The sequence below is a fragment of the Grosmannia clavigera genome (genome assembly GCF_000143105.1).
Source record: "Grosmannia clavigera kw1407 unplaced genomic scaffold GCSC_113, whole genome shotgun sequence".
In the NCBI taxonomy this organism is placed as follows: domain Eukaryota; kingdom Fungi; phylum Ascomycota; class Sordariomycetes; order Ophiostomatales; family Ophiostomataceae; genus Leptographium; species Leptographium clavigerum.
The window spans coordinates 2,949,156-2,972,205 of NW_014040831.1; the positions used below are offsets into that span (position 1 = coordinate 2,949,156).

The 23,050-nt window shown below is 57.0% G+C and overlaps 6 protein-coding genes across 6 annotated transcripts; 4 read left to right on the plus strand and 2 right to left on the minus strand.

The window, feature by feature from the left end:
• Window positions 1–278: 278 nt before the first annotated feature.
• Window positions 279–3,585, plus strand: CMQ_3519 (mRNA transport regulator; the record flags this gene model as incomplete). Its single annotated transcript, XM_014319457.1, has 6 exons — window positions 279–407; window positions 472–561; window positions 695–976; window positions 1,045–1,135; window positions 1,203–2,492; window positions 2,546–3,585. 6 exons carry the CDS (start codon window positions 279–281, stop codon window positions 3,583–3,585), a joined length of 2,922 nt encoding a protein of 973 aa, XP_014174932.1.
• Window positions 3,586–4,077: 492 nt separating this feature from the next.
• CMQ_4216 (serine-type peptidase) lies at window positions 4,078–5,677 on the minus strand (the record flags this gene model as incomplete). Its single annotated transcript, XM_014320154.1, has 2 exons — window positions 4,078–5,252; window positions 5,305–5,677. 2 exons carry the CDS (start codon window positions 5,675–5,677, stop codon window positions 4,078–4,080), a joined length of 1,548 nt encoding a protein of 515 aa, XP_014175629.1.
• An 822-nt stretch (window positions 5,678–6,499) lies between these two features.
• On the minus strand, window positions 6,500–9,337 carry CMQ_3900 (c6 zinc finger domain containing protein; the record flags this gene model as incomplete). The annotated part of the gene is made up of 1 exon (XM_014319838.1): window positions 6,500–9,337. One exon carries the CDS (start codon window positions 9,335–9,337, stop codon window positions 6,500–6,502), a length of 2,838 nt encoding a protein of 945 aa, XP_014175313.1.
• A 4,172-nt stretch (window positions 9,338–13,509) lies between these two features.
• Window positions 13,510–15,454, plus strand: CMQ_3799 (uncharacterized protein; the record flags this gene model as incomplete). The annotated part of the gene is made up of 3 exons (XM_014319737.1): window positions 13,510–13,527; window positions 13,627–14,416; window positions 14,487–15,454. The coding sequence occupies 3 exons, from the start codon at window positions 13,510–13,512 to the stop codon at window positions 15,452–15,454; spliced, it is 1,776 nt and encodes a 591-aa protein (XP_014175212.1).
• Window positions 15,455–15,990: 536 nt separating this feature from the next.
• Window positions 15,991–18,447, plus strand: CMQ_3484 (gamma-tubulin complex component; the record flags this gene model as incomplete). The annotated part of the gene is made up of 1 exon (XM_014319422.1): window positions 15,991–18,447. One exon carries the CDS (start codon window positions 15,991–15,993, stop codon window positions 18,445–18,447), a length of 2,457 nt encoding a protein of 818 aa, XP_014174897.1.
• Window positions 18,448–20,083: 1,636 nt separating this feature from the next.
• On the plus strand, window positions 20,084–22,420 carry CMQ_3531 (cell cycle control protein; the record flags this gene model as incomplete). Its single annotated transcript, XM_014319469.1, has 4 exons — window positions 20,084–20,382; window positions 20,639–20,885; window positions 21,314–21,938; window positions 22,005–22,420. 4 exons carry the CDS (start codon window positions 20,084–20,086, stop codon window positions 22,418–22,420), a joined length of 1,587 nt encoding a protein of 528 aa, XP_014174944.1.
• Between the last annotated feature and the right edge of the window lie 630 nt (window positions 22,421–23,050).

Below are 23,050 nucleotides of genomic sequence, written 5' to 3' on the forward strand. Positions count from 1 at the left end.
TTCCCGCCTGAGCCTCAACCTTCCGGCCGGCCACTTACCAACGGCTTTCTGCCATCTCAGAGTCTCCTTCCCGTCCTGGACACATACTCGACGCTTGTCCTGTCACTCTCCTGAGCTCGCCGCGGCTGTGGCTGCCCCGTTTCCTTCTTTCATTCTCGCCCCCGCGCAGCCTCTGCTGCCGGAGCTCTCCGTCCCCCCCTCCCCGGGTCGGATACTGTCGACATCGGCGCCGCTTCCCCTCTCGCTGTACTACCTCCGGTCTGCCGCAGCCTGTCATCATGGCCTCTGAGAGCGCCGCAGAGGTGTTCTCGCCACAAAATGTCCTCGCCGGCATGGTCACAATGCGGGGCCACGACGCCTCCAAGAAGAAGGCCGCCATGGACTATCTTGCCAAGTTCCAGAAATCGGTTTGTTCTCCTCTGTCTCCCGGGGATGCTTCACCGTGCTCCGTGATGGCTAACAGCCCCCCAGGAGAGCGCCTGGTCTGTCACAATTACAATCCTTCAGTCTTCCGTCGAGGCAGAAGCCATGCTGTTCGCTGCGACAACATTGAAGGGCAAGGTAGCGACACTGCCCCTCCCCCTCTCCTGACGAGCAAGCGAGCAGTTCTCATCACCGTCACCCTGCTCCTCATGCCCGGATTTCTCTTGCCAGCAGAAATAAGCTCAGCTCCGCGTCTAACGTAACTCGCCAGATCACATTTGACCTCACCACTCAGGTCCGGCCGGACGACCTCCCCGGGTTGCGCAACCAGATTCTCCTGCTGCTAAAGAAATTTGCCCCTGGCCCACGACCTGTGCGCATCCAGCTGTGTGTGTGTCTTGCCATCCTGGCTATACAGATGACCGAGTGGAAGGATGTCCTCGCCACCGTTGTCTCTGCCCTGGGCAGCGACGTGGAGAGCCACGCCTGCATTCTCGACTTCTTGCGCGTCCTACCCGAGGAGGTCACCGAAGGTCGCAAGATCACCCTCTCCGTACGTTAGGAGCTGTCGTCGTCATTGTTGTGATGGTGGTTGCGATCATGTTGCTGACGTAAGCACAGGAAGAAGAGCTGGCCGATCGAACACGAGAGCTACTTGGCGACAACGCCGAGCAGGTCATCCAGCTACTCACCTCTTATGCCCAGTCATCTCGTGCGTTCTCTCTCCGCTCTTCGTCGAGCCTGTATCCTCTTCCCTCCATTTCGCTAACGCCATGCAGCCGCCGCCGCCAAGAATCCTCTTTTGCTAGAATGCATCACCTCTTGGCTTCGGGAAGTCCCTGTAAACACCATTGTCAACTCCCCGCTACTCAACGTCATCATTTCGGCCATTGGGAGCGATGACTCCATCCAGGCTGCTGCCGACTGTCTGGGCTCGCTCTGCCGGGAAACGAGGGACGTTGATGACAATCTCGAGACCATCCAGGCCCTGCTTCCGCGCATCATCGAGCTTCGGCCGAACATTCGCAGGTTCGCTGAGGATGAGGACAAGGAGTGCTTCAAGTCTCTGACGCTGCTCTTTGCGGATGCTGGCGATTCGTGGGTTGTGGCGATTGCCCGTGAACCCATCCATTTCCGCCCTCTTGTCGATGCGCTGTTGGAGTGTGCAGCTTTGGACAAGGAGTGTGACGTGATCCGCTATACGTTTGGATTTTGGTACGAGCTGAAGCAGTATCTGGTGCTGGAACGCTACATTGAGTCTCGTCTCCAGCTCGTCGATGTCTATTCGAAGCTTGTTGACATCCTGCTGCAGCGCTTGCAGTACCCTCCCTCCGAAACTGGCGATGATACCGTCACGGACCTATTTGACGGCGATCGAGAGCAGGAAGAAAAGTTTCGCGAGTTCCGCCACCACATGGGCGACACGCTGAAAGACGCTTGTGAGGTTATGGGCGTCACTGAGTGTCTGACTAAAGTTCTCAATGCCATTAGGATCTGGATGCAGACGTACGCTTCGCAGGTGTCAGCTACTTCGGTACCACACTGGCAGGAGCTTGAGGCCCCCTTGTTTTCCATGCGAGCACTCGGCCGCATGGTCGGCAAGAAGGAGGAGTCCGTGCTGCCGCAACTTATGCCACTCCTGGTGCAGATTCCGAACCACGAGAAGCTCCGATTTGCCACCATCATGGTCTTTGGGCGCTACACCGAGTGGACGACAGCTCACCCGACCTTCCTCGAGCCGCAGTTCAACTTTATCGTGTCCTCCTTCCAGAGCGAATCGAAGGAGATCATCCGCGCGGCTGCCCAAGCAATCAAGTTCTTCTGCACGGACTGCCGAGAGCTGTTGAGCGGCCAGGTGGTGCAGATGCAGCAATTCTACGACCAGATTTTGGACAAGCTCCCGGAGATGAGCCAGGAGGAGATGACCGAGGGCGTGGCCAGCGTCGTTGCCGTACAGGACCCCGGCGACGTCTACAAGCTGCTTAAGCTGTACTGCGATCCTCTGATCGAGCGCCTGATGCGCAAAGCCAATGCCGCCACGACCGAGGGAGGCAAATTGGCTGTTGCAGGTGAGTTTGCTTGCGCAAACCAACGAAAGAATCAGAATGCTGACGTACTGCAGACCACTTGCAATTGATCACGATCTTTGTGCAGAACGTGATACCATCGGTGCCCAAAGGCCAGGAGAACCCGGCGGTCAAGTACTGGAGCGAGGTGTTCCACGTGCTCTCGACGGTGCTGGAAAACTTCCTCAACTTCACACCGATCTGCGAGCGTGTCTGCCGGTGTTGGCGGTTTATGATCATCTCGTACCGCACGGACATGACACCGCTGCTAGCGGCCATGGCCAACAAGCTGGCGGAGGGATTTACAGTGTCAAAGCAAGGATGTTTCCTCTGGGTAACGGGGGCGATTTTGCGCGAATTTTCGGAAAATCGCGAGCACGTGGAGGCACAGATCACGGAGTCGATCTACGTGTTCTTCGAGTCGCAGGCAACGAGCGTGCTGCGCGTGATGAGCGCCCTGCCACCAGCCGAGCTTCCGGACGTGATCGAGGACTTCTTCCGGCTGCTGGTGGATGCGCTGCTGTACTACCCACACAAGCTGATCCCGTCGGCGCTGTTCACGCCAATATTCGAAGCAGCCATCTCGGCGTTGGCGCTGGAGCAGCGCGACCCGTTGTCGGCGACGCTGCACTACCTGCGCGACCTGTTGACGTACGGCGGGTCGAATCCGGCGCAGTCGGGCGGGCTTCCGGCCGAGACGGCGGCCCAACTGCGGCTGATCGTGCAGCAGCTGCTGGCGGTGCGCGGCGAGGTGCTAGTGAAGCAGGTGCTGGCCGGCATGATGATCACGTTCCCGCGCGACTGCTTTGCCGACGGCAGCGGCGTGCTTCTGTCGATGTTTGAGCTGCTGCCGGCCGAGACGACGGCCTGGCTGGACCGCACGCTGCAGATGCTTCCGGCGGGCACAGTGGCGCCAGACGAGGTGAGCCGGCTGATTGTCAAGATCCGCGACCGGCTGCAGAACCCCAGTCAGGGCGGGCTGCGCCAAGTGCGCGCGCTGCTGCAAGACTTTACCAACTCCTATCGGCGGCGATACATTGCGCCGCGGGACGGTCTCGGCGAGTTGGAGGCCACGCGCTTCCACTTTGCCGGCTGAAGGCCGGAGCGGACGAACGGGAGCCACGGAGCATTGGGCGAGACTGTGCATTGACATGGAAGCCAGCCTAGTGGTAGAAGAGGACGTGTTGTATCCCCATATCACATCAGCCGGTACAGAGTGGAGGGGGAAACGAAGAGACGAGTAGAGGAAGAGAGAAGAGAGAAGAGGGGCAGAAAGGGGGCACAGACACAGTTGTGGCAAATTCCAATATTTGGCACGTTGTGCTCTATCGGGGAAGCATAGGTGCCGCTGTATAGGGCAGTATATGTATGTAAAAGACAAGGTGCAGTCATGGCAGCAGAACAACCAGTGCTGGCTGCAAGAAGGATCACGTGGTGTCACGTGTATACGGCGAGAAGGCAGGTACAGATGGAAATAGAATAGTTGAATCAAACCAATACATGCTATGCAAACTACGTCGAGCCTGAAGAAGGAGAAAAAATAGCAAACGGACAGGAACAGCATGCAACCGGAACGCCAGATCTGCCCCTAAGAGGGAGCCTCCCAGTCGCCAAGCCAGGTGGCCATGATAGCCACAAGATTGTCGTATAGATCCGGCAATCCATCGAACTCTTCCAGCAGCATCTCGGGGCAGTGATTTCCGCCGGGCACGACGAAGACGGGCATGTCATCGGTGCTTGGCCGACGGCCACCATCCCGATAGTCGGACGAGACGGTGACATCGCGCCACGGGTCGACTTCGCCATTGACAAAGACGACGCGCTCAAAGGGGGCATCCCAGCCGCCCGTGTACAAGTCGAGGTGCTCGGGCGTCCAGCCGTCCTCGGCGCCGGAGCGGTAGCCATTGGTCTCGGGAAAGTACAGCGCGCACCGACGCGTGTACCAGTCGACGGTGATGTACTGTGACACAATGTTGGTGCCGTCGGTGACATTGGGGCCGACCTGCCACCAGCCAAAGGGATTGTGGCACAGCATCCACTCCCATGGACGGTCCGAGCCGAAGTCGGTCGGATCGTTGTACGAGGCATCGGTAGACGGGTTGTGCGAATCGCAGATGGTATAGTTGTCGGCCCGGCAGTACAGGCCGTACGTCCCGTTGATGTAATCGGCATACAACGGCAAGACAACATCTAGGCCAAGGCCGTCGACCGATTCATCCAGACCCGTGTTTTCGGTGGCCTCCAGCAGATCGCAGAACGCAAACACGGCCGTCTCGTTGTCCTGCCAGGATTGAATCGGCTGCGACACCCAATAGGCAAAATCGTCCGCCTCGAGGAAATCTAGCCCGAACATCGCCTTCAGGTCCTCGACCGCGATTGAGTCACCATCTGTCAGCGTATTGTCAATGTACTGCACCACAGCTCGCACGTCGGCACTGCAGTTGCGCGGCAGCCCCTCCTCAATCGGCTTGAAGTACGAGGAGAAGTCCGAGATCGTTTCGACCACGGCCGAGCTGGCATGATAGGCAAAGAACACACCCGGCTCCTTCTGCTGGATCCACGCCGCCAGGGCGCCCGAGTACGAGCCGCCGATCAGCACCCAGGGCGCCTCCGAAGGCTTGTCGAGAACCGTACCGTTGGCCACCTCGATGTCCACGTTCTGAGCAAAGTACGTCATGTCCTTCATGCTGTTGGGCAGGTCGAGGAACCGCAGCGTCTCGGCCGTCAGGGTGTCGAACGGCTGTGACTTGCCAAAATAGCGGTCTGCAGCACTGCTCAGTCGTCTGCCCTTTCGTCAGATGCAGGCAGAACTCACGCTCAATCACGACCACCAAGCCGCCAAAGTTCTCCGCATAGAGACCCGGGATGCCTTCTCGCAGGTAGCCCAGATACCCAGACGCATCTTCTTCCCCTGCCATGAACAAAAACACGGGCGAGCCTGGGCCGTCCCAGAAGTGCGTGTCAAGCCAAAACCGCTGTGTGAAAGTGCCCTTGCTGGCGTCGCTGTGGTCCAGCAGTTGTTGGAACGTGCCCTCGATTTGACCGTCCGCCGTTTCCGCCTCCTTCGCTGGAATACCGGGGAGCTTCCGGAATATCTTTTCTGCTTGCGTCTGCACATCTTTGCCCAGCACCGACACCAGGCTTGCGGCACCGGCAAGAACGGACATCCAGAACGAAGCTGCCTTCATGATGACGGTGGATGACAAAAGACGTAGCTTGAAGCCTGAAAAGACAGACATGGCAAGAAACGAGAGCCTCCATGGCACATAATATATACCACCTGAGAGCTGTCTCACAAGCCTCACGAGAGGCGCAGGAAATGTGCTCAAAACTCAGCCTCCATCCTTCGTCCTGTTGTGGAGACGGCAGTAATCGACAGCTCCTTTGAAGCTCGACCAGCCGGTGAGATTCTGGCGGCTTTTAAGTTTCATGTCATCTCTGCCAAACGAGGTCGTTAGCATCCTTCCATCGCTTTTTTTAGTTCACTGCTTGTGCCACAGTGGGACCAATTATAAAACAAGCCCGACTGGCTTCGTGGCGAAGCACTGCTTACAGCCATCCGTAGCCCCCAAATATGGTACTTCTATTTCTTTACAAGATTGGGCTCCCACAAGATTGGGCAGAAACTGCAGTAAGACGGAGCGATAAAACGGACCAGACATTAAGTGGAAAGACAATGAAAACGTCTGTGCATATCATGCCGGCAGACGTCTTGTCCGACATACTCTTGCAGTTCGGCTCTCGTTAGCAACAGGGCGGTATAAAGCAAAAGCATAAGCAGCTTAACTTCTTCACGCCGAGATAAAATAACGAAAACGATCCCTTCTTATTCTAACACAATCATATAGGCTCAAAAAGGAAACATGACAGAAATCACTCAAGCAGCTTCGTACAAGACGATATAAAGAGAAGAAGGAAATAGGTGATAAGAAGAGAACAAAATAAAAGAGGATGACGAGCCCACCAGCCCGGCCAGGCTCAGCATCTCAATTCATCAACGGTACCTCCGATCAGATTATAAACGGTTGGTCTATCCACACAGCATGACCGCCGCCGATGGAGTCGCCGTGAGAAAAATGCTCAATGCCAGCTGCCTGGCTGGCATCTTGCCACCGCATGCCCTGGAACCTATCAATGTAGGGCAGAACGTCGGGATAGAAGTCTCTCATATCACTATAACCGACCGGCTCCCCCATCTCATATCCCTGCGTTGTCACCGGCATGTGCTGCTCGGCCTGCATTTGCAGGTTCAGCTGCTGCTCGGTGTCGTGTGGATACCGTTCCCATGGCTGTATTGTAGCCGACGCCAAACCTAAACCTGCCTCGCCAGACATTGGCAAGCCGTGCGCCGAAATGGTTCCGCTGCTGCTGGGAAAGCTTCCGCCGTCCTGGCTCATGAATGCCACACCACCACAGCCAACCCCTGGTGTTTCCATCGCTGAGACATTGACATGCTCTTCTCCAATTACTGGCAACGAGTGACGGTCGATGGAGCTGCTGCCGTCACCATAAACTGGCATGTAGCGAACTCCCTCAGGTCCGGTAGATGAGCCGCAGTCCAAGCCAGCTGGCGTGCTGCTGGTCCGCGACCGATCAGAGGCTTCGACTATGGCATCGTCATCGGACAAGATCATGCCGTTATTCGTAACCTTTGGTCCATGAACCTTCCACTCGTCCAGCCCACCACCACCTCCTCCCATGCGGATGCTGAGCTCGCCCGGGCCATCGCCACTGTTGCGCTTGGCCATGTGTTTTCGATAGTCTTCCTTGACCCCCTCGTAGAATTTGTCCATATCTTGGAAGTAGCTGACATATGTGCAGGCCATCTGTAACCAGGTGGACATTTTGTTCAGTGCGCTGTAGGTGATTCCCGTAGGACCGTGGGTCTGAATGTGATAGTCGACTTTATTGTTGATTCTGCCGTGAGGCTTCGCTGTTTGTCCGCCATCCATTCCATCGAGCATATGCTTATGGGCATCCAGCGCGGGGAAATGCCATGCATAGATGCCAACGAAAGCAGCCGTCCATATGGAAAAGACAACCAGTGCCGACATGGGCAGCTTGTCGCAGCCCTGGCATATTTCAATTAAGTCAACAATGTCCCGAGCTGCCTTAAAGATTTGCTCAGCACTCTCATCCCAAAACCCAGGGGGGGCGCTTCCCTTCGGGAACGTTGGTTCGTCAAGGGGTCCCTCGGGCCCATCACAACGGATGGGAATAAACGGAATGTACTCGCGGTGCAGCATAATCCTGCAAACTGCGCCAAGCATATGCAGTGACACATAGGCGCTGGAAGCCTGGTGGCTTTCGTATACGTAGTAGTTGCTTCTTGACAAAGTGAATATTGATGGCAGGCCCTTATAGAATTTGTCGAGCACTCTGCGAAGTCGTAGAAACTCCGTCTCCTCCCAAGGTGGCCGCTTTTCGACCCGACGGCCGCCAGCAAAACTGTACTTTGAAATCTCCCCCCATATGTCGACCAGCTGTATGAAGCGAGCAAGTACACTGTCGCCGCTTTCGTTGGTCTCCTGTTCGTTGTCGGCGGTATCAGTCTCATTCAGGGACTTCAGATATCTCGTGCGGACTTCCTGCCCGAGATCAAATGCAAAATCAGAGCAAGGAAGTTGTATTTGTAGGTCTTTGGAGCGAATCGCTGGCAGTCGCTTCTCACCACACGATAGCAATCGATCCAAAATAAGGCAGCTAAACATAGTTCGTCGCCGTATCTCGTTGGTCACAATATCATCGGCCAGTGGCACGGGAACTTTGGTCAGATCTCGCCGAGGAGAGCTATCAATTCCATCAGCTTTCAATGCCCGTCGTTCCACAGCTTGCGGATCTGCATGGGCTGCAAAAGTAGCAGATACGGCGGCTCTACGGTGACGTTTACCGCCTGGCCTGCCGTCAAAGCTTAAGCCCAAGGCCTGGGCCATCCGAATGGCGACCCCAACGTACATCCACGCGCCCAGGCCGCCGGTCTTCCGTTTGGCCTGGCTCCATTCGTATAGGCCCAGCATGAGAAAGGCTTGGACGCGTTCAATACTAGCCAAAGTCATGCTAGCGCTAAGAGGGCCCAGAGCCTTGGTCAGAACGTCGGCATAGTATTCAGAAGCAGCCCACGGATCGGCCTTGGCTGTAGCGGGTGACCGGCCCTTTGTGCTGCTTTGATTGGCAATGGTTTGGGCAACATATTTGACCAGGTCCGAATGGAAGCGAGAAGTCAAGGTAAGCACTCCCAGCAGCACGAGATTGGTGTCAGCAGAGCGCCGCTTTTGCTTAGTCTTGGAACCGGTACCCATGTTTTCCTTCAAGGTCGGCATGTGTAGAAACGGCAACTCGCTAGCAAAATGCAGGCGATAGATGTTGCAAACTTGCATCCACATGGCCTCGGTGAGGTAAGGGGTGGACAATACTTCCTCGGCATAATATGCACCAGAAGACGGAGCATCAGTGCGAAAGGCATCCTCAAGTTTTTTCAGGCGCTTCCGCTCGGGGCCACGGTCTGCCAGACCATCGTCGCGCTTGTAAGTGATGGATCCAGTCGCAGGACTGACGACGGATGTGGGTATCTGCGGGTCTGCCGTCCGTCTCGGGGTTGGCGTATTGACAGCGGGGTATTGGCAGTCGCGGCCAGACTTGATGCATGTTTCGCACGGCGATGACGCCTTGCCATCGTTGTCACACTTGATCTTAGATCGACGACAGCGCATGCAGGCAATACTGGACCGCATTGGTGGACGTTTGACGTTACTGCTCTTTGTGACCTCGGCAACAATCGTCGCAGTTGTAGAGCCGGTCGGAAGGAGTGGAGCCAGTGGCGGTTTCGTCTCATAGTCAAGCAAGGGCATTGTCGGAGGGAAGATATGGCCCTGGAGAGCAGTTGCGTGCGTTGACGTTGCTAAAACATAGTTCTCGCTCTGTGGGAGCTGTCCATACTCTGGCACTGATGGTACCGAATATCCATGTCCTTGGGAAGCCGTCGTTCCACCTCTGCCCCCCGCGGCAGAATGGGTGGCTAACACGTTAGGCTGCGTGGTGGGATGTTGCTGTTGGTGCTGATAAGAATAAATCTGTTGGTGCAGAGGCTGTGGCTGTGGCTGAGGCTGATGTTGTTGAGGAAGCAGAGGCCGCGGTTGTGACACCGATTGCAGATGTGAGGGCGGCACTGGTGCCTGGGCTTGGAAGCGATAATTGTCTGAGCCTCGAGATGGCGTGGGATATATTGGTGGGAGGTGGGTTGCAGAAGGCGTAAGGAATGGAGCCGATGCTGGACCAACCACAACGTCTCCGGGGCTCTTAGCTGGACTGAGAGCAGTAGAGAATGCCTCTTCGTGATTTCTCTTTGGTGTCGACGCAACGGATGGCGATGTATCATAGGAGTCATCGATGCCCGGCTCGCCGGACAAGATGTTTTGGATGCGGAGTTGAGAAGCAATTTTGACGACTTGTGGGGATCTGACGGTAGCAGACCCCGGCTTCCTTATTATAGCTACTACCTGTTCCCCTTCCCCTCCAGGGGTTTATTTTGGTTGTGTTTTCGTTATTGTGTTTGCGGATATGTGTGTGCGAGTGGTGTATGTGTGAGCACATGCAGAGAAGACGAGGTAAGAGGGCTGGTACTGCCGTAGGTGAATGTTCAGAATGTCACTCGCTCCTGTGAGTGCCTTTCTCGTAGCGTCTTCTGCACGTCCTTCGGTCACACACGCACAAGCACGAAGTGTACGGAGGACACAGTGCTGCAGGCCTTATGACTAATGTGGTGTCGTACCTCCGTTTCCTCAGTAGTCTGCCCGCGACGGTATGTCTGGGAGAAATGCAATGTCCAAGACCTGGAAGAAGCAAGGAGGGGGTGTATGTTTGGAAGCAGGAAAGGGGGTGGGTAGAAAACACGAAGAGGAGAGTTGTGTAGGGGAGGGGTGGCCCGGTTGGGGTTTAGTCGGGCAGAAATGTTAATCCAGAGGAAACCGCACGGCCGTTTCGATAGCTGGGATGCGTGGGGTTGTTTGTAGACAAGGCTGTGCTACGTCTTGGAGCTAGAGGGTTGGCGGGAGGATGCTCTTTTTGATCGACTACTCCTTGCGTTTGTGGCTTGTGCCCTTTAGATGGGAAAGTCGACTGTGCACGATGCTAGAAACCGAAACAGGACTGACTCGAAAGCTAGTAGATGCTGCTATGTGGGAGATCCCTAGAAGCGGAAGGGTTGAGATGAAAGAATAGGAGGAGGAAGCACGAGAAGGGAGCCGAAGGGGGGGTGAGGGTAAAGAAGCAATCGGCAGAGGGCTAGCGAGATTGACGGCGCAACATGAACTGGCGGGTACTGCAAGACCGGCATACGCCGCGATTGCCAATCGGTAGGTTGACACCGGTCCGTTTGCCAGATGTCACAAGGATCAAGGCTGGTGGATTATGACAGGTGGAAGTCAGATACGAACCTTATCATGGGGTTGGCTTTATTGGATGCAGATGTCGAAGAGGACGGACAGTGTCTCTGCTATTTCAGCGCGTTTTGGTTGAATCTCGCAGCGAGTTGTTGTCCCAGACAGAACCCAGCTATGCTTTGTTGGATGTCTTTGTGGCGCTAAAACGGTTGGCTGTCGCAGCAGAAACATACAAATCTCTGTGGGCACTGCTAGCCGCAATCACAAAGCATGCGGACTCAAAAATGCCAACATAGCGAGCCCTTCAACTCGAGGACCGTCGTGATGCTAAGGGCCGGGTCGCCGTCAGTGCTTTTGTCGTTGATTCAGAAAGGCGAAATTAACAACTGACAGGCTGTGTTGCACGAGTATCGATGTTGGCGATTATTGAGTTGAAATGGGCGGGGAGGAGGAAAGCGGTAACGAAGCATGCCAGCTGGTTGGAGGGGATACGTTGTCAGGTTGGTCCGTGTTTCTTTTGCAGATTTTCCTTGATTTTCTTGTCCGAACGCCTGTGTCCTGTCTCTAATAAGAAGGCGCGACGACGTCAGCCATCGAATCTGGCAAAAACCAGAGGCGGGTCGGCAGGAGCGAGAGGCCCAATTCACAGGGCGGGAAGAGGGGCTTCTCTGTGGAGAGGCCAGGGAGCTGTTGCCGCTTCCAGAAGTAAGATACATACAAGACCCCTCATCCACGAGATTTGCGACAGCGGACAGTGGACACGCTCTTTTCGGCTCAGCTTGCCTGCAATTGCGAAGTCCGCCGAGACGGCTGGCAAGGCGCCAACCAACATGCATGTCAGAGGGATAAAAGTTGGCTGGCGCCATGCATACACCGCTACACATACCTGTGTTACGAGACGCTGTGACAGCTCCGGATAGAGTAAGTTGCAGGCAGGCGCAGTTGATAGATATGCATCTGGCTCGCGTTCGCACAGGGTTCGGCTCTTCTACGGGGGCATACGGAGCGTAGCTATGGTCTTTCTATCGTTTGCCTGTGGATAATCTGACTCTCTCTCGTGCTACTAGTCTTTCATGCAGGTGGCTGGGAATAAAGCACCCCTTCCTGCCCATCCCTCGCCAATAGCCTGCTGCCGAGTGTTGGTCACCAATTGCATACTATGTAGTGTCAACCACGAGCCCAAACACGGACACCGGCGCCGGCGCTGACCGGACATGGGAGTGCCCTAGAGGGAGGGACGAAAAAGCAAACTAGGGGATGTCAGCCGCTGCTGGCCCCTGTCTGTTGCTCATGTATCTTATCTTTGTTTGGCACATGGCTTCTCCTCTTCGAAGTCTTGCATGAAGGCTCCACAGACAATGCACCAGCTCTTATTTATTACACTGTCGCAGGATGATGAGGTGTGCCATTGCCGGGATACAACACAAATCTACAACCCAACTCAGCGAGCCATCAATCAGGAACACGTCGCAGGCAGCTTCGCAGGATCTTAAACTAAAAAGGAAGCGTTGAGGGGGGGATATTGACGGGGAGCAGGCAAACTGGCCAGCCTTGTTATCCTGTCTTGCCGTCGCTGTCACTGCATCAATAACATGCCATCATGATCCTCCTGACAGGAGTAGCCTGACAATGGATGGTCGACCAAACGGACAATTCGCAAGCCTCAAAGTCCTCAATCCAACTTATCCTGCTTCGAGATTTCCAATTCGACAAACTACTCCAAACTTTGACAGCAATGTTGCATAGTAGACTGCATCCTCGATATTGCAATTTGAATCGCGGGTTTATCATATCTCCCGAGTCGATGCGGAGTTACGACAATCCTGGGTTTCTCTGAAATATGTGCCGTCGTCTTGTCATTCTATGTGCTTTGTTCGCTGCAGAAGGACGAAATTCATCTCTCGATGCGACTTAGACTCTCATATCAAGGCTCAGGCTATGGGACAAAAGCATCTGGTGGGATACATTAGCTTCTTCGCTGATCACTATGGTGTCCGAGTAGGCGAAAGCCAAAGAATCAGAATGCAGCGACGACGACGCCGAGGTGATGAGGCTGTGCCGTAGCAGCCATCTTGGCACTACGATTTCCTCATGCCGTTGCCCAATGATGTGCCTCGCTTGGCAGAGAATCCCTGCAGGAGGCAGCCCTGTTGGCCTCCAGTGTTTCAACGCGCCAAACAGCGATCTGCTTTAGGCGCCAGTACCTATTTTAACGCTGCTACGCGCGTGAAGGCCGTCAGAAAAATGGTCGGTATATCATGGCGGTTGGTTGCTTGGACTTGCGTGCTTTCAATTATCATTTACTTTCGCTCCCGTTCTTCTGCTCGATCTGACTTTGACTTGTTTCGTTGAAGAACCTCATTTGACATTGCCGTCAATGGTTCGACGTTTCCCCTCTATTTCACTCAATCGCTGAAACGCCACTGTGGACAACGCGGTACGTCAGATACCCCGCCCTCAGCATCTTGGCCGCCGCGCTACACTGCTCAGAAATCAGCAGTTGGGAATCTCCTGGATAGGCGTGCATTCTGTGAGGTTATATCGAGGTGAATGCGTTGTGGTGCACAAGCTTGGCACCGCTACGGAGTACAAGAAACCTGTTGCGCCTCCTTCCGAACTAAAGTCCCTCAAACCTTCTAATCATGGCCTCGAGCCTCAATGTAAGTTCCGATAATCTGAGTCTCACGAGCTATATTTGCCAGAACCCAGGCCGGCATTCTCTCCTCTCCCATAGCTCACAACCCTTTTCACTGTTGCAGGACCCAAAGCTGCTGTACGCCATAACTGGCGTCTCGGCCTACCACATCGCCAATGGCGTCGAGGACTCGCTGACGCCTGCTGGGCCACAAACTCTGTCTCTCCTCATGGTACCTACCGCATCGCCCTTTGCCGACCTCTCCATCGACTCTGCGGCCGGCAGCAATCCACAGGAAGAGGACTTCTACCTCCACCTCCATTTGCCACCTGAGCTCGATCTCCCGCTGCCGGCCACTACTCAGATCTACCACCAGCCACCTTCCAGCTATTTGATCCCGCGTTGGGATCTTGGCCGCAACAGTGGCGTCTTCACGCGCATAGAATTCCCTCTGGCTGGCAGCCGCAAAGGCTTGCAGGAAGATGTGGACACCTTCGAGACTATCCTGGCCCAGTGCACTGCCTTCCTCGAACGCGCACCGCCGCCCAAGACCAAGAATGATAGACCTTACCGGCCGGTGCCGGCGCCTCCGCCGTCTGCGGCTGCTCTTGTGAGAGCCAGCACTACCGGTGGTGTTGGGTCTTCCAGCCGCACATCCACCGGCCATTACCAGTCGGACCAGAAGCCTCGCCAATCTCTATCCCGGTCCTCCACCAGGTCTACGATGGCAGAGGACCTACCGGCATATAACCCAGCGACTTTCAAGCCGGGCGAGGCCTATGCGGCCGGCAGCCATAGCTCCTTTGTTGGAGGGCAGATTGTGCTGATCGACGAAGAGGACGGCAGCGTCATCGGCGAGCTTGGCGAGGGCTTTCAGGTGATAGAAGACAAAGCACTGACACCTGGCTCCAAAGGTTCGCCTCATCGACTGCTCCCACAGCTATTTTTGTCCGTCTTTGTCTGCACCATTTGCTAACAGCACAGAACCGGTGGAGATAACACTGCCAACTGATGCTGTCCCCAGCATCTCGGTGGCGCCAGCCTCTCGTGAGGACGTGGAGGCGCTGCACCCGGCCTACAGGAAGTCACGATTGGTGTCCAATGCAGCAGCAGCATCACGACTCATCGTAGCCACGTCCGAGGTTGTGTCCAAGGCACTGCAGGCCCAGGCCGACAATTATTCGCGCAAGAACGAGCCGGCCAACAAGCCCATCACCTTCAAGGCGAGCACACACGAGCACGTCCGTCGCATCAACACGTTGTCGTCCGGCGCTGCCAGCCTCTCGGCCAAGGCGGTCGGTCAGGTGGGGAAAGTGGCGCAGAACTTGGGCGCATCGCTGGCGGGACACAAAGCTGGCCGGGAGGGCGAGGGCGGCAGCGCCAGGGGCGACGGTGCTGCCGGCCTCCGTGGCAGTGGTTCTGGCAAGGGCCGCGGGCCTTCGGCCAAAGGCTACGGACCGGACGGCGAATACATTGACAACTTCAAGCCGGGCCTGCTAAACAAGAGCCTGATGGCCTTCTCGACCGTCGCCGACGGCATTGAGCAAGCCGGAAGACAGCTGCTGGACTCATCGTCGGTGGCTGCGACAACGGTGGCTGCACACAAATGGGGCCCAGAGGCGGCCGAGGTGACCCGGCACCTAAGCACCGGTATCAAGAACGTCGGGCTGGTCTATATTGACGTGACAGGTGTTTCGCGTAGGGCCATCATCAAGAGTGTGGCCAAGGGCATGGTGGTGGGCCACGTGCCGGGCGGCGGAGACCTGATTGTCGGTGGCGGTTCCGAGAGAACCGGAGTGACGGTCGTTCCAGGGCCTTATGACAACACGGCCAAGAGTGGCCGCAGCAGCAGTCGCAGCAGCAGCATCAGTGTCAGCGGCAGCACAAGAGAGTCTCGCGACAATCGGGCGACAAGCAAGTTTTCTGACAACAATCCATACCGGGGACGTTGAGCGTATGTGTGCGCGTGAGTTGTCGGTCGGGATTGATTAGTGTTGTTCGTATATATGCTTGCTTAAAGGAGAGGCCTTTGTATTCTATACTATTCACAGCAATGAAGATATGATCAATTCGTACATACGGAGTACTCCGTACAACGATCTTACTAATGGACCGATCATTGCTCTAGACGGCGCTAAAGCAAGAGCCACCCGCTAGACGCGTCGTGACCCTCAGCGATTCTGTTCCCGTGACTTCCCTCGACGTCGACGGCTGCATCCCAGGCCTCATCGAAAGCACGCATTCACTTGTACCAGACCGGCCCCGATGGTCCTCCTCTGCGCCCGTCCGACATGAACGAACAAGCGCAGTTTTGCACGCCCGTAACGAAAACCCCGGCAACTGCATCTTCATGTGCCGTTTCGAGCTGTTTGGCTGTCTGATCCTGCTTGTCCACGACATTGAGGACTGGTTTCGGCGAGAGTCTGTGTAAATCCTCGTTCCAGCACGCCGTACTTCCAGCCGATTGTCTGACTCTCAGCTCTGCGACATGCTGCACGAAATTCTCCTGTCCCTGTCGGGCCACCGTTCGCCGCTGCTCCGTCCCGACCATGCCCCTGCCGGCTCTATTCACACTCTCTCCACCACACTCTCCCCACCAGAGCGAGCTCTACTTACCGACCTCAGCCGTCTGAGCGATCTGCATATTCGTCTGCGCGCGCAGTCAGCCCGAATCGTTGCCCAGCATCCGTCGGTGGTGTGTCGCGCCGTCGGCGCCGCCATCGAGTCGGTACACCTTGCTGCCTTCCAGCAGGCTGTGCTGTCCACCGAGGCCACCGTTTTACGACGCGATCCGGCCCTTGTCGGTGCCTACGATATCGTGCCGCTGACGGCTGTGGCGGCTGCCTTTGCTGATTGGCCACGGCGGCTCAACTGGCTCTGGGAACTGGCCCAATTCGTCCTTCCGGCGGCGGAGCCGTCTTCTGAGCATCCGTTACCCTCTGGTGCGAAGCTGATTGACCATCTGTGTGGCGAGCTTCAGACGGGCTATGAGGACATTGAGGCTGCGGCGCGCAGTCTGGTCCACGTGGCTGAGATGGCCTGGCTCAAACAGGTCTCTGCCTGGATCCTGTACGGACGGCTGCCCAGCTTCGGCGGCGACGACTTCTTTGTGCAGCAACAGACTGCCGCGGCCGAGGCGCCCTTCACGGCCGGGGAGTACGTCTGCATCGCGAGACTGCTGCCTTCCTTTGTAACGGCATCGACGGCCGCTTCCATGCTCTCCATCGGCCGGTCGCTCGTCCACATGCGGGGGGCAGCCGCCGCCGGCCAGCACCGCCTCGACAGCAGAGCAGCAGCTGCCGATGCGGAGATGAGCAGCTTCCAGGACTTTCACCTCTCGAGCCAGCTGCAGGAGCTGTCGAGGCTGACGTACCCGCTGGACGGCACCACCTTTTCCCGTGCCGTTGTGCGCATCCGTGCCGTGCTGTCACGGACCGCACTGCAGCGGCTGCTGCCACCGGCCAAGGTGGTCGAGATGCTGCAGCTGCTTCGCGACTTTTTCCTTCTCGGCCGCGGCGAGTTTGCCATGGCACTGGTCGAGCAGGCCGACGCGGCCATGCGCAGCCGCTGGCAGCAGGTGGGCCATCTCGTGTCCAACGCGACGACGGCCAGCGGTCTGCGCGGAATGAACGCGGTCATGGTCAAGGACGGCGAGGTGGCAGCCGTGCTGTCCCGCACGTGGGCAACGCTGGGCGCCATGCAGGCCGGAGGACGGCATGCAAACGTTGACGACGAGGAGGACGAGGACGAGGGGCTGGAGCTGGCCCGCGAGACGCTGCGGCTGTCGATCTACCGGCCCTCCTCGTCCGACGGGCGGGCATCCACACCACAGCAGCACATGCCAGCCATTGTCTCTACGCCTTTCCGGAACCTGCTGCTTTCCGTTCCCGTTACCCTGACGTTGCAGGTGCCCTATCCGCTGGACCTTGTGCTCAGCCCGGCCGACCTCCAAGCCTACGCGGCCATTCATGCCTACCTCCTGTCCATCCGTCGCGCACACATCCGACTGACTGGCCTATGGAAGCTCTCGTCGTTGAGGCGGCACCACCCACCACCGCCGGGACCGCCATATGGAGGCCCCAGTACCAGCAACAGTCTCGCACATGTGCGAATGCTTCGTGATCGCTATACGACACGGGCAAACGCGCTGCGCAGCATGTGGGCGACGAGCAGCGCAGCAGTCTTTTTCTTGTCCGTGATGGAGGGGTACCTGCAGGCGGAGGTGGTGGTGGAGCTCTGGGACGGCTTCCAGCAATGGCTGGCGGTGGGGAAAGATGCGCCGCGAGGGGAGGATTCGGGCCGTGATCACGGCCAGGAAGACGGTCCAGGCTCCGACGAAGACGACAAGGACGGGGATGTCTGGATGGCCGAGGCTGCTGGGGCATCGAAGCAGAAAGACGCCACGGCGACGTCGCACGACCCGCAGACGCTGGCTACAGCCCACCGGCGATACCTGCGGCGACTGTTGCGAGGACTGCTGCTGGACCACCACGCCTGGACGGATGCGCTATACGTGCTGCTGGTGGCCATGGACCAGCTGGTAGCACTGGTGCAGCGGCTGCACGCGCTGTGGGCCGCACTGGACCTGGAGGCGGATGCCGGCGTGGTAGATGCGTTTGTAGATCTCGACCGTGAGCAGAACGACGTGATGGATGCGCTATCGGCTGCAGAAGTGGACGTGCGACAGGGCGTGGGCTCGGCAGTGGAGGTGTTGCGGGATCTCAACGGGGAGGACGACGATGACACGGAGGAGGAGGAGGACGACGACGACGACGAACCCCTGGACACATCCCTCGGAGCAGATCGGTCAGGACTGGGCCTACGGGCAGTTGGGACGTACGTGCCGCGACGAATCGGCGGCCTCGACCGGCTGCTCATGAAGATGGATTTTGGCAGCTGGGCGGCGGACAAGCATCCGCAGGCGGCGGGCCATTACGGGAGCTGAAAAAGGCCCGAGGGATTTGAGCGAGAAGGGCGAGAGACGGCACGCATACGATGAACATCACGGCAAACATACGATACGCGAGCTGCAGCGAGTAGTCAGTAATGGGGGGCCCGTGGGCTGAGCGGCCGGCTGAAAGAGGAAAGCTTATGCGGAGCATTTTGGGTGGAAGCAAAAACCCACCTAATAAAGACGGATATTGAGAGGTTATACCCTGTTCAGAGGCGGTGGTCAAGCCAAACTGGCTACGCGTGTCCTGCGGAAAGGCAAACACGTCGCTGGCCAGACCTGGTGGATACGAGACGGGCTGTCGAGCATCAGAGACACGTAGAGACAGGAAAGGCCGGTTCTGGCTCCTGATTCGTTCCCGGCACAGAGGTCAGCTCGCCCGCTGCAAATTGGCATGGGACCATCAGCACAGCCGGCGTGCTCCGAGAGGGCAGCTGGCAGCTGTATCTGGCTTGGATGGCCATTGTTAGGATATGTACATGGTACACTTCACTTCTCTGGTCTTCGGCGGCCTTTGGATCTTAGTTTCTTCTTCGCTTCCTACCCGCGTACGCTAGTGTAGCAGCCCAAAGAGCAGAAGGGCAAGATGGAGTGGCCGTCCGAGCAAAGTCTGACAAGAATACGCGTCTGAGCGTCGGGTCGGGCGTTTTGTTGATCTGACAGAAATGACAGCGCCGGTTTCCCCGCAAGGTAACGCGCTCAGCTGCATGCCATTCGAGCGTCCTGGCTTTCTCGAAAACGAGTGGAATGGAAAGCCGTTGTTGCAGTGGGCAGAGATGGCGCGGCAGTGGAGCCGACGAGACGATGGGCTAGGCACGCACAGTGCGATGTTGGCTTTCTGGCCGAGCATGTGAGACGGATCTCGCCGACGCGTGAGGGCGCTTACTTTCGCGTACTGTGGACGTACGCGCAGACAACAGCATTGTGCCGATGCAGCAGACCTGCTGAAAACAACAAGCACTAACACTGGCTGCCCCACCCCTCGCCTCCTTACGGCACCGTGCTGCAGCTCGGTCATGCACTGGCCGCCGCCGTTGCTGCCTGGATGCCTGGATGCCTGGGGCCTGACGACTTTTTCTCGTGTCTCAACCCAGTCTCTCTGTGCCTGCCTGTCCGTCCACCCTGGCTCTGCTTGCCTCCGCTCCTGCCTCGCTTTACCTTGTTTGTTTGTCCCTTGCCTTCTCCTCCCTCCACTACGACTGCCCTCCCTCCCTGAATTCTTCAATCCACTCCCTCCCACTTCTCGTCATCTATCCACACGCCCGCCCGTTTGGTCATTTTGGTGCAAAACCGCCAACAAGGGGTCCAGGGTTCAACGTCCGCCAAAGCATACAAGAGCGAAATAAAAAAAATTCCCCCCCTTCGTCACATTTTCGATAGCGATCGAACGCATCGATCCATCTCGATATCCTTGCCCGGGCGTCGTGACGAGAGAGAGGGCCTCTTCACGTCGTTTTTCTCTCTCTCTCTCTCTCTCTCTCTCTCTCTCTCTCTCTTTCTTTGTACTCGCATTCCGCCTCATCTGTTTTGTTCGACCCTCCCATCCCATCGCTCGAGTACACACCACGCGAGTCGCCGACATTGTCTTCTCCCGCCGCCCTTCCCCTCCACCCCCCCTGTCTCTCGAATCATGTCCAACAGCCTCTCCTTTGGCAATGTCAATGGCCTGAGGCGCGGTTTCCAGCAGCACACCAACGCTCAGTCAAACAAACCGCCGCCGGCAACCCTCTCGCACGCCACGCCCTACCAGACCTTCCATCCGGCACAGCAGACGCCATCGCCATATCCCCATCACCTCTTTCCCGGCACCGCGCCACCTCCACTTCAGGCTGTCCCCGGACTCCAAAATGCCGGCCCTCGACCATCGCCGCCGCAGGTCACGGCCACCGTGCCACGAACACGACAGATGCAGCCGGCTCAGCCCGTCGCGTACCTTGCGCAGGCGCTAAACCAGCAGACGATGGGACACCAGGTACAGCAGAACGACGGCACGCTGATGGCCCAGCAGCGACAGCAGCAGCCGCAACACCCCCAGCATCCGCAACATCCTCAGCATCCCCAGCACCAGCAGATGACGCAGCATCAACAGCACCCACAACAGCTCCAGCAACATGCTCAGCACCCGCAGCAGCATCCGCAGCATGCCCAACATCCACAGCATCCACAGCATCTCCAACATCCGCAGCATACCCAGCATCCTCTTCCTCAACACACACCGCACCCTCAGCACTCACAGCATCCTCAGCATCCTCAGCATCCTCAGCATCCTCAGCATCCTCAGCATCCTCAGCATCCTCAGCATCCCCAGCACGCTCAGCATCCTCAGCACTCCCAGCATCCTCAGCATGCGCAGCACCCACAGCTTCCCCAGCATGCTCAACACACGCAACACCCGCTCCCGCAGATGCCTCAACATTCCCAGCCTCCGCCAAGTACCATACAATCCCAGACACTTTCCCAATCTCCTATACCTCCATCGCAGCAGCTTCAGCAGGTCCAAAAGGCCCAACAGGCTCAGCAGCAGGCTCAGCAGCAAGCTCAGCAGCAGGCTCAGCAGCAAGCTCAGCAGCAGGCACAGCAACAGGCGCAGCAACAGGCGCAGCAACAGGCTCAACAACAGGCTCAACAACAGGCACAGCAGCAACAGCAGCAGCAACAGGTGCCTCCCATACAGCAACTGCAGCAGGTACAACAGCAGGTGCAGCAGGCCCAGCAGCAGGTGCAAGTACAACAAGCCCAGCACATGCACCAGGCACAGCAGGCGCAGAAAACACAGAAGTCGCAGGCCCAGCAGCAGGCCCAGAAGTTACAGCACGGTCATCAGGTTCAACACCAGCAGGCCCAGCAGCAAGCCCAGCAGGCCCAGCTACAGGTACAGAAGGCCGTCCAGAGCCACCATCAAGTCCCTCAAGCATCACCGACGCCACCACCTCCGAAGCTAGAGGGCCCGGCTCAGCCGCAGGAGGACCAGATCGAAGACGAAATGGAGGTGGAAAGCCAATCCAACGAGACGGGAGACGGCCAGGACGACAAAAGCAGCGATGCCAACATGCCGTTCGTGCCCAGGCAGCCAATGGGCGCTCTGATGTCTGCACCCCCAGAGGGCGGCAGCTTTCCCACTCTGGAAGCTGTTCACAAGTTCGTGTTATCATACTGCACTTCGGTGGGCTATGCGGTAGTGATTGGTCGATCCAAAAAGACCGTACCTGGATTGAAGAAGGTTTTGTTTGTGTGTGATCGAGCAGGAAAGCCCCCGAGGCGAGTAAGTCCGGAACAACGCAAGCGAAAGACGTCGTCGCGCAAGTGTGACTGCCAGTTTGGGTTTTTTGCCATCGAGCAGCGGACACAGTGGACAGTACGCTACCGACCAGACTCACAGCACCTGCAGCATAACCATGGACCCAGCGAGAGCCCGGTGCTGCACCCTGCAGCGCGGAAGCTGGACAGCCGTATGGTGGCAGCCGTGAAGGCGCTCAAGGACGACGGTGCGTGCCTGACCCCTCCGAACCAAGGACATGAGAAGAACATCAGCTGTTCTAACACGTTCACAGGTGTCGGCGTGAGTCAAACGCTTGAGATCTTGCAGACGGAAAACCCACATGTCCCGCTGCTTCCACGTGACATATACAATGCTCGTGCAGCCATCACGCGGAACCCGCAAAAGGTTGCGTCTGGCATTGCTGAGAACCGGCCGGCGATCTACAGCAAGCCGCAGCCGACGGCCGAGGAGCGTATCCGCGCCGACCTCCGTCGTGAGCTGGCTAGAGCCCGCGAGGATCTCAGCAAGATTTCCGAGGAAAAGCAAAAGGAGATTGACGAGCTCAAGCAGAAGTTGCAAGAGAAGGACCGAGTGATCCAGCGGTTCGAAATGTTTATTGACATTTGCAACCAGAGGGTCATCCTGCAACGCGAGAGACTATCGGACTCCAACGAAGGAGGTAGCGAAACCGCCAACACAGCATCCTAGAAGCCTACACTTGGCTCCATCAAGCCGTGCTTGCACCACTTCATGCTTCAAGCTGCCGGGAAATACCGCATGGCTGATCACATCATGATCTATTGCTCTTTCAAGTTCGCCACGAGTGACAACGGGATATCCAAAGGGAAGACGGATGGGAGGGGACGTGCTGGGCTATTATGATTTCGTGGTGCTGTCGTTCTACTTCTTCTAGTCTACTCTTCTATGAGACGGAAAAATCTGGCTGGCGTCTATGGGACAGCATCCGGTATGAGGTCCTTGTTGGGTCAAAGTATTGGTTAGGTTTGGCATTTGAGGCTTGTTGCGGCCAGGATCCACGTCGCAACGTGCGAAGAGGGAAAGAGAACGAGATTTACGAGGCTGTGTGTCTAAAGAATGTGTGCGAATCCTGTCGTCTTGGTTATCATGATAGACCTGCAACCGGAGTTCGGTGTGATGGCGCTGTAAAGGATTGGCAACTAGTTCAAATTTTGGCCGTCTTGGTTATCTTACTAATAGCCCACATGTCTCGCTAGCAGCTGTTTTTTGGCCGTTTTTGGCGATAGCTGCTCGGACACCTGTTGGTTGAGAGCAATATTTACTAAAGAGATCTTGCTGCCCTATAGCTGCAACGGGATA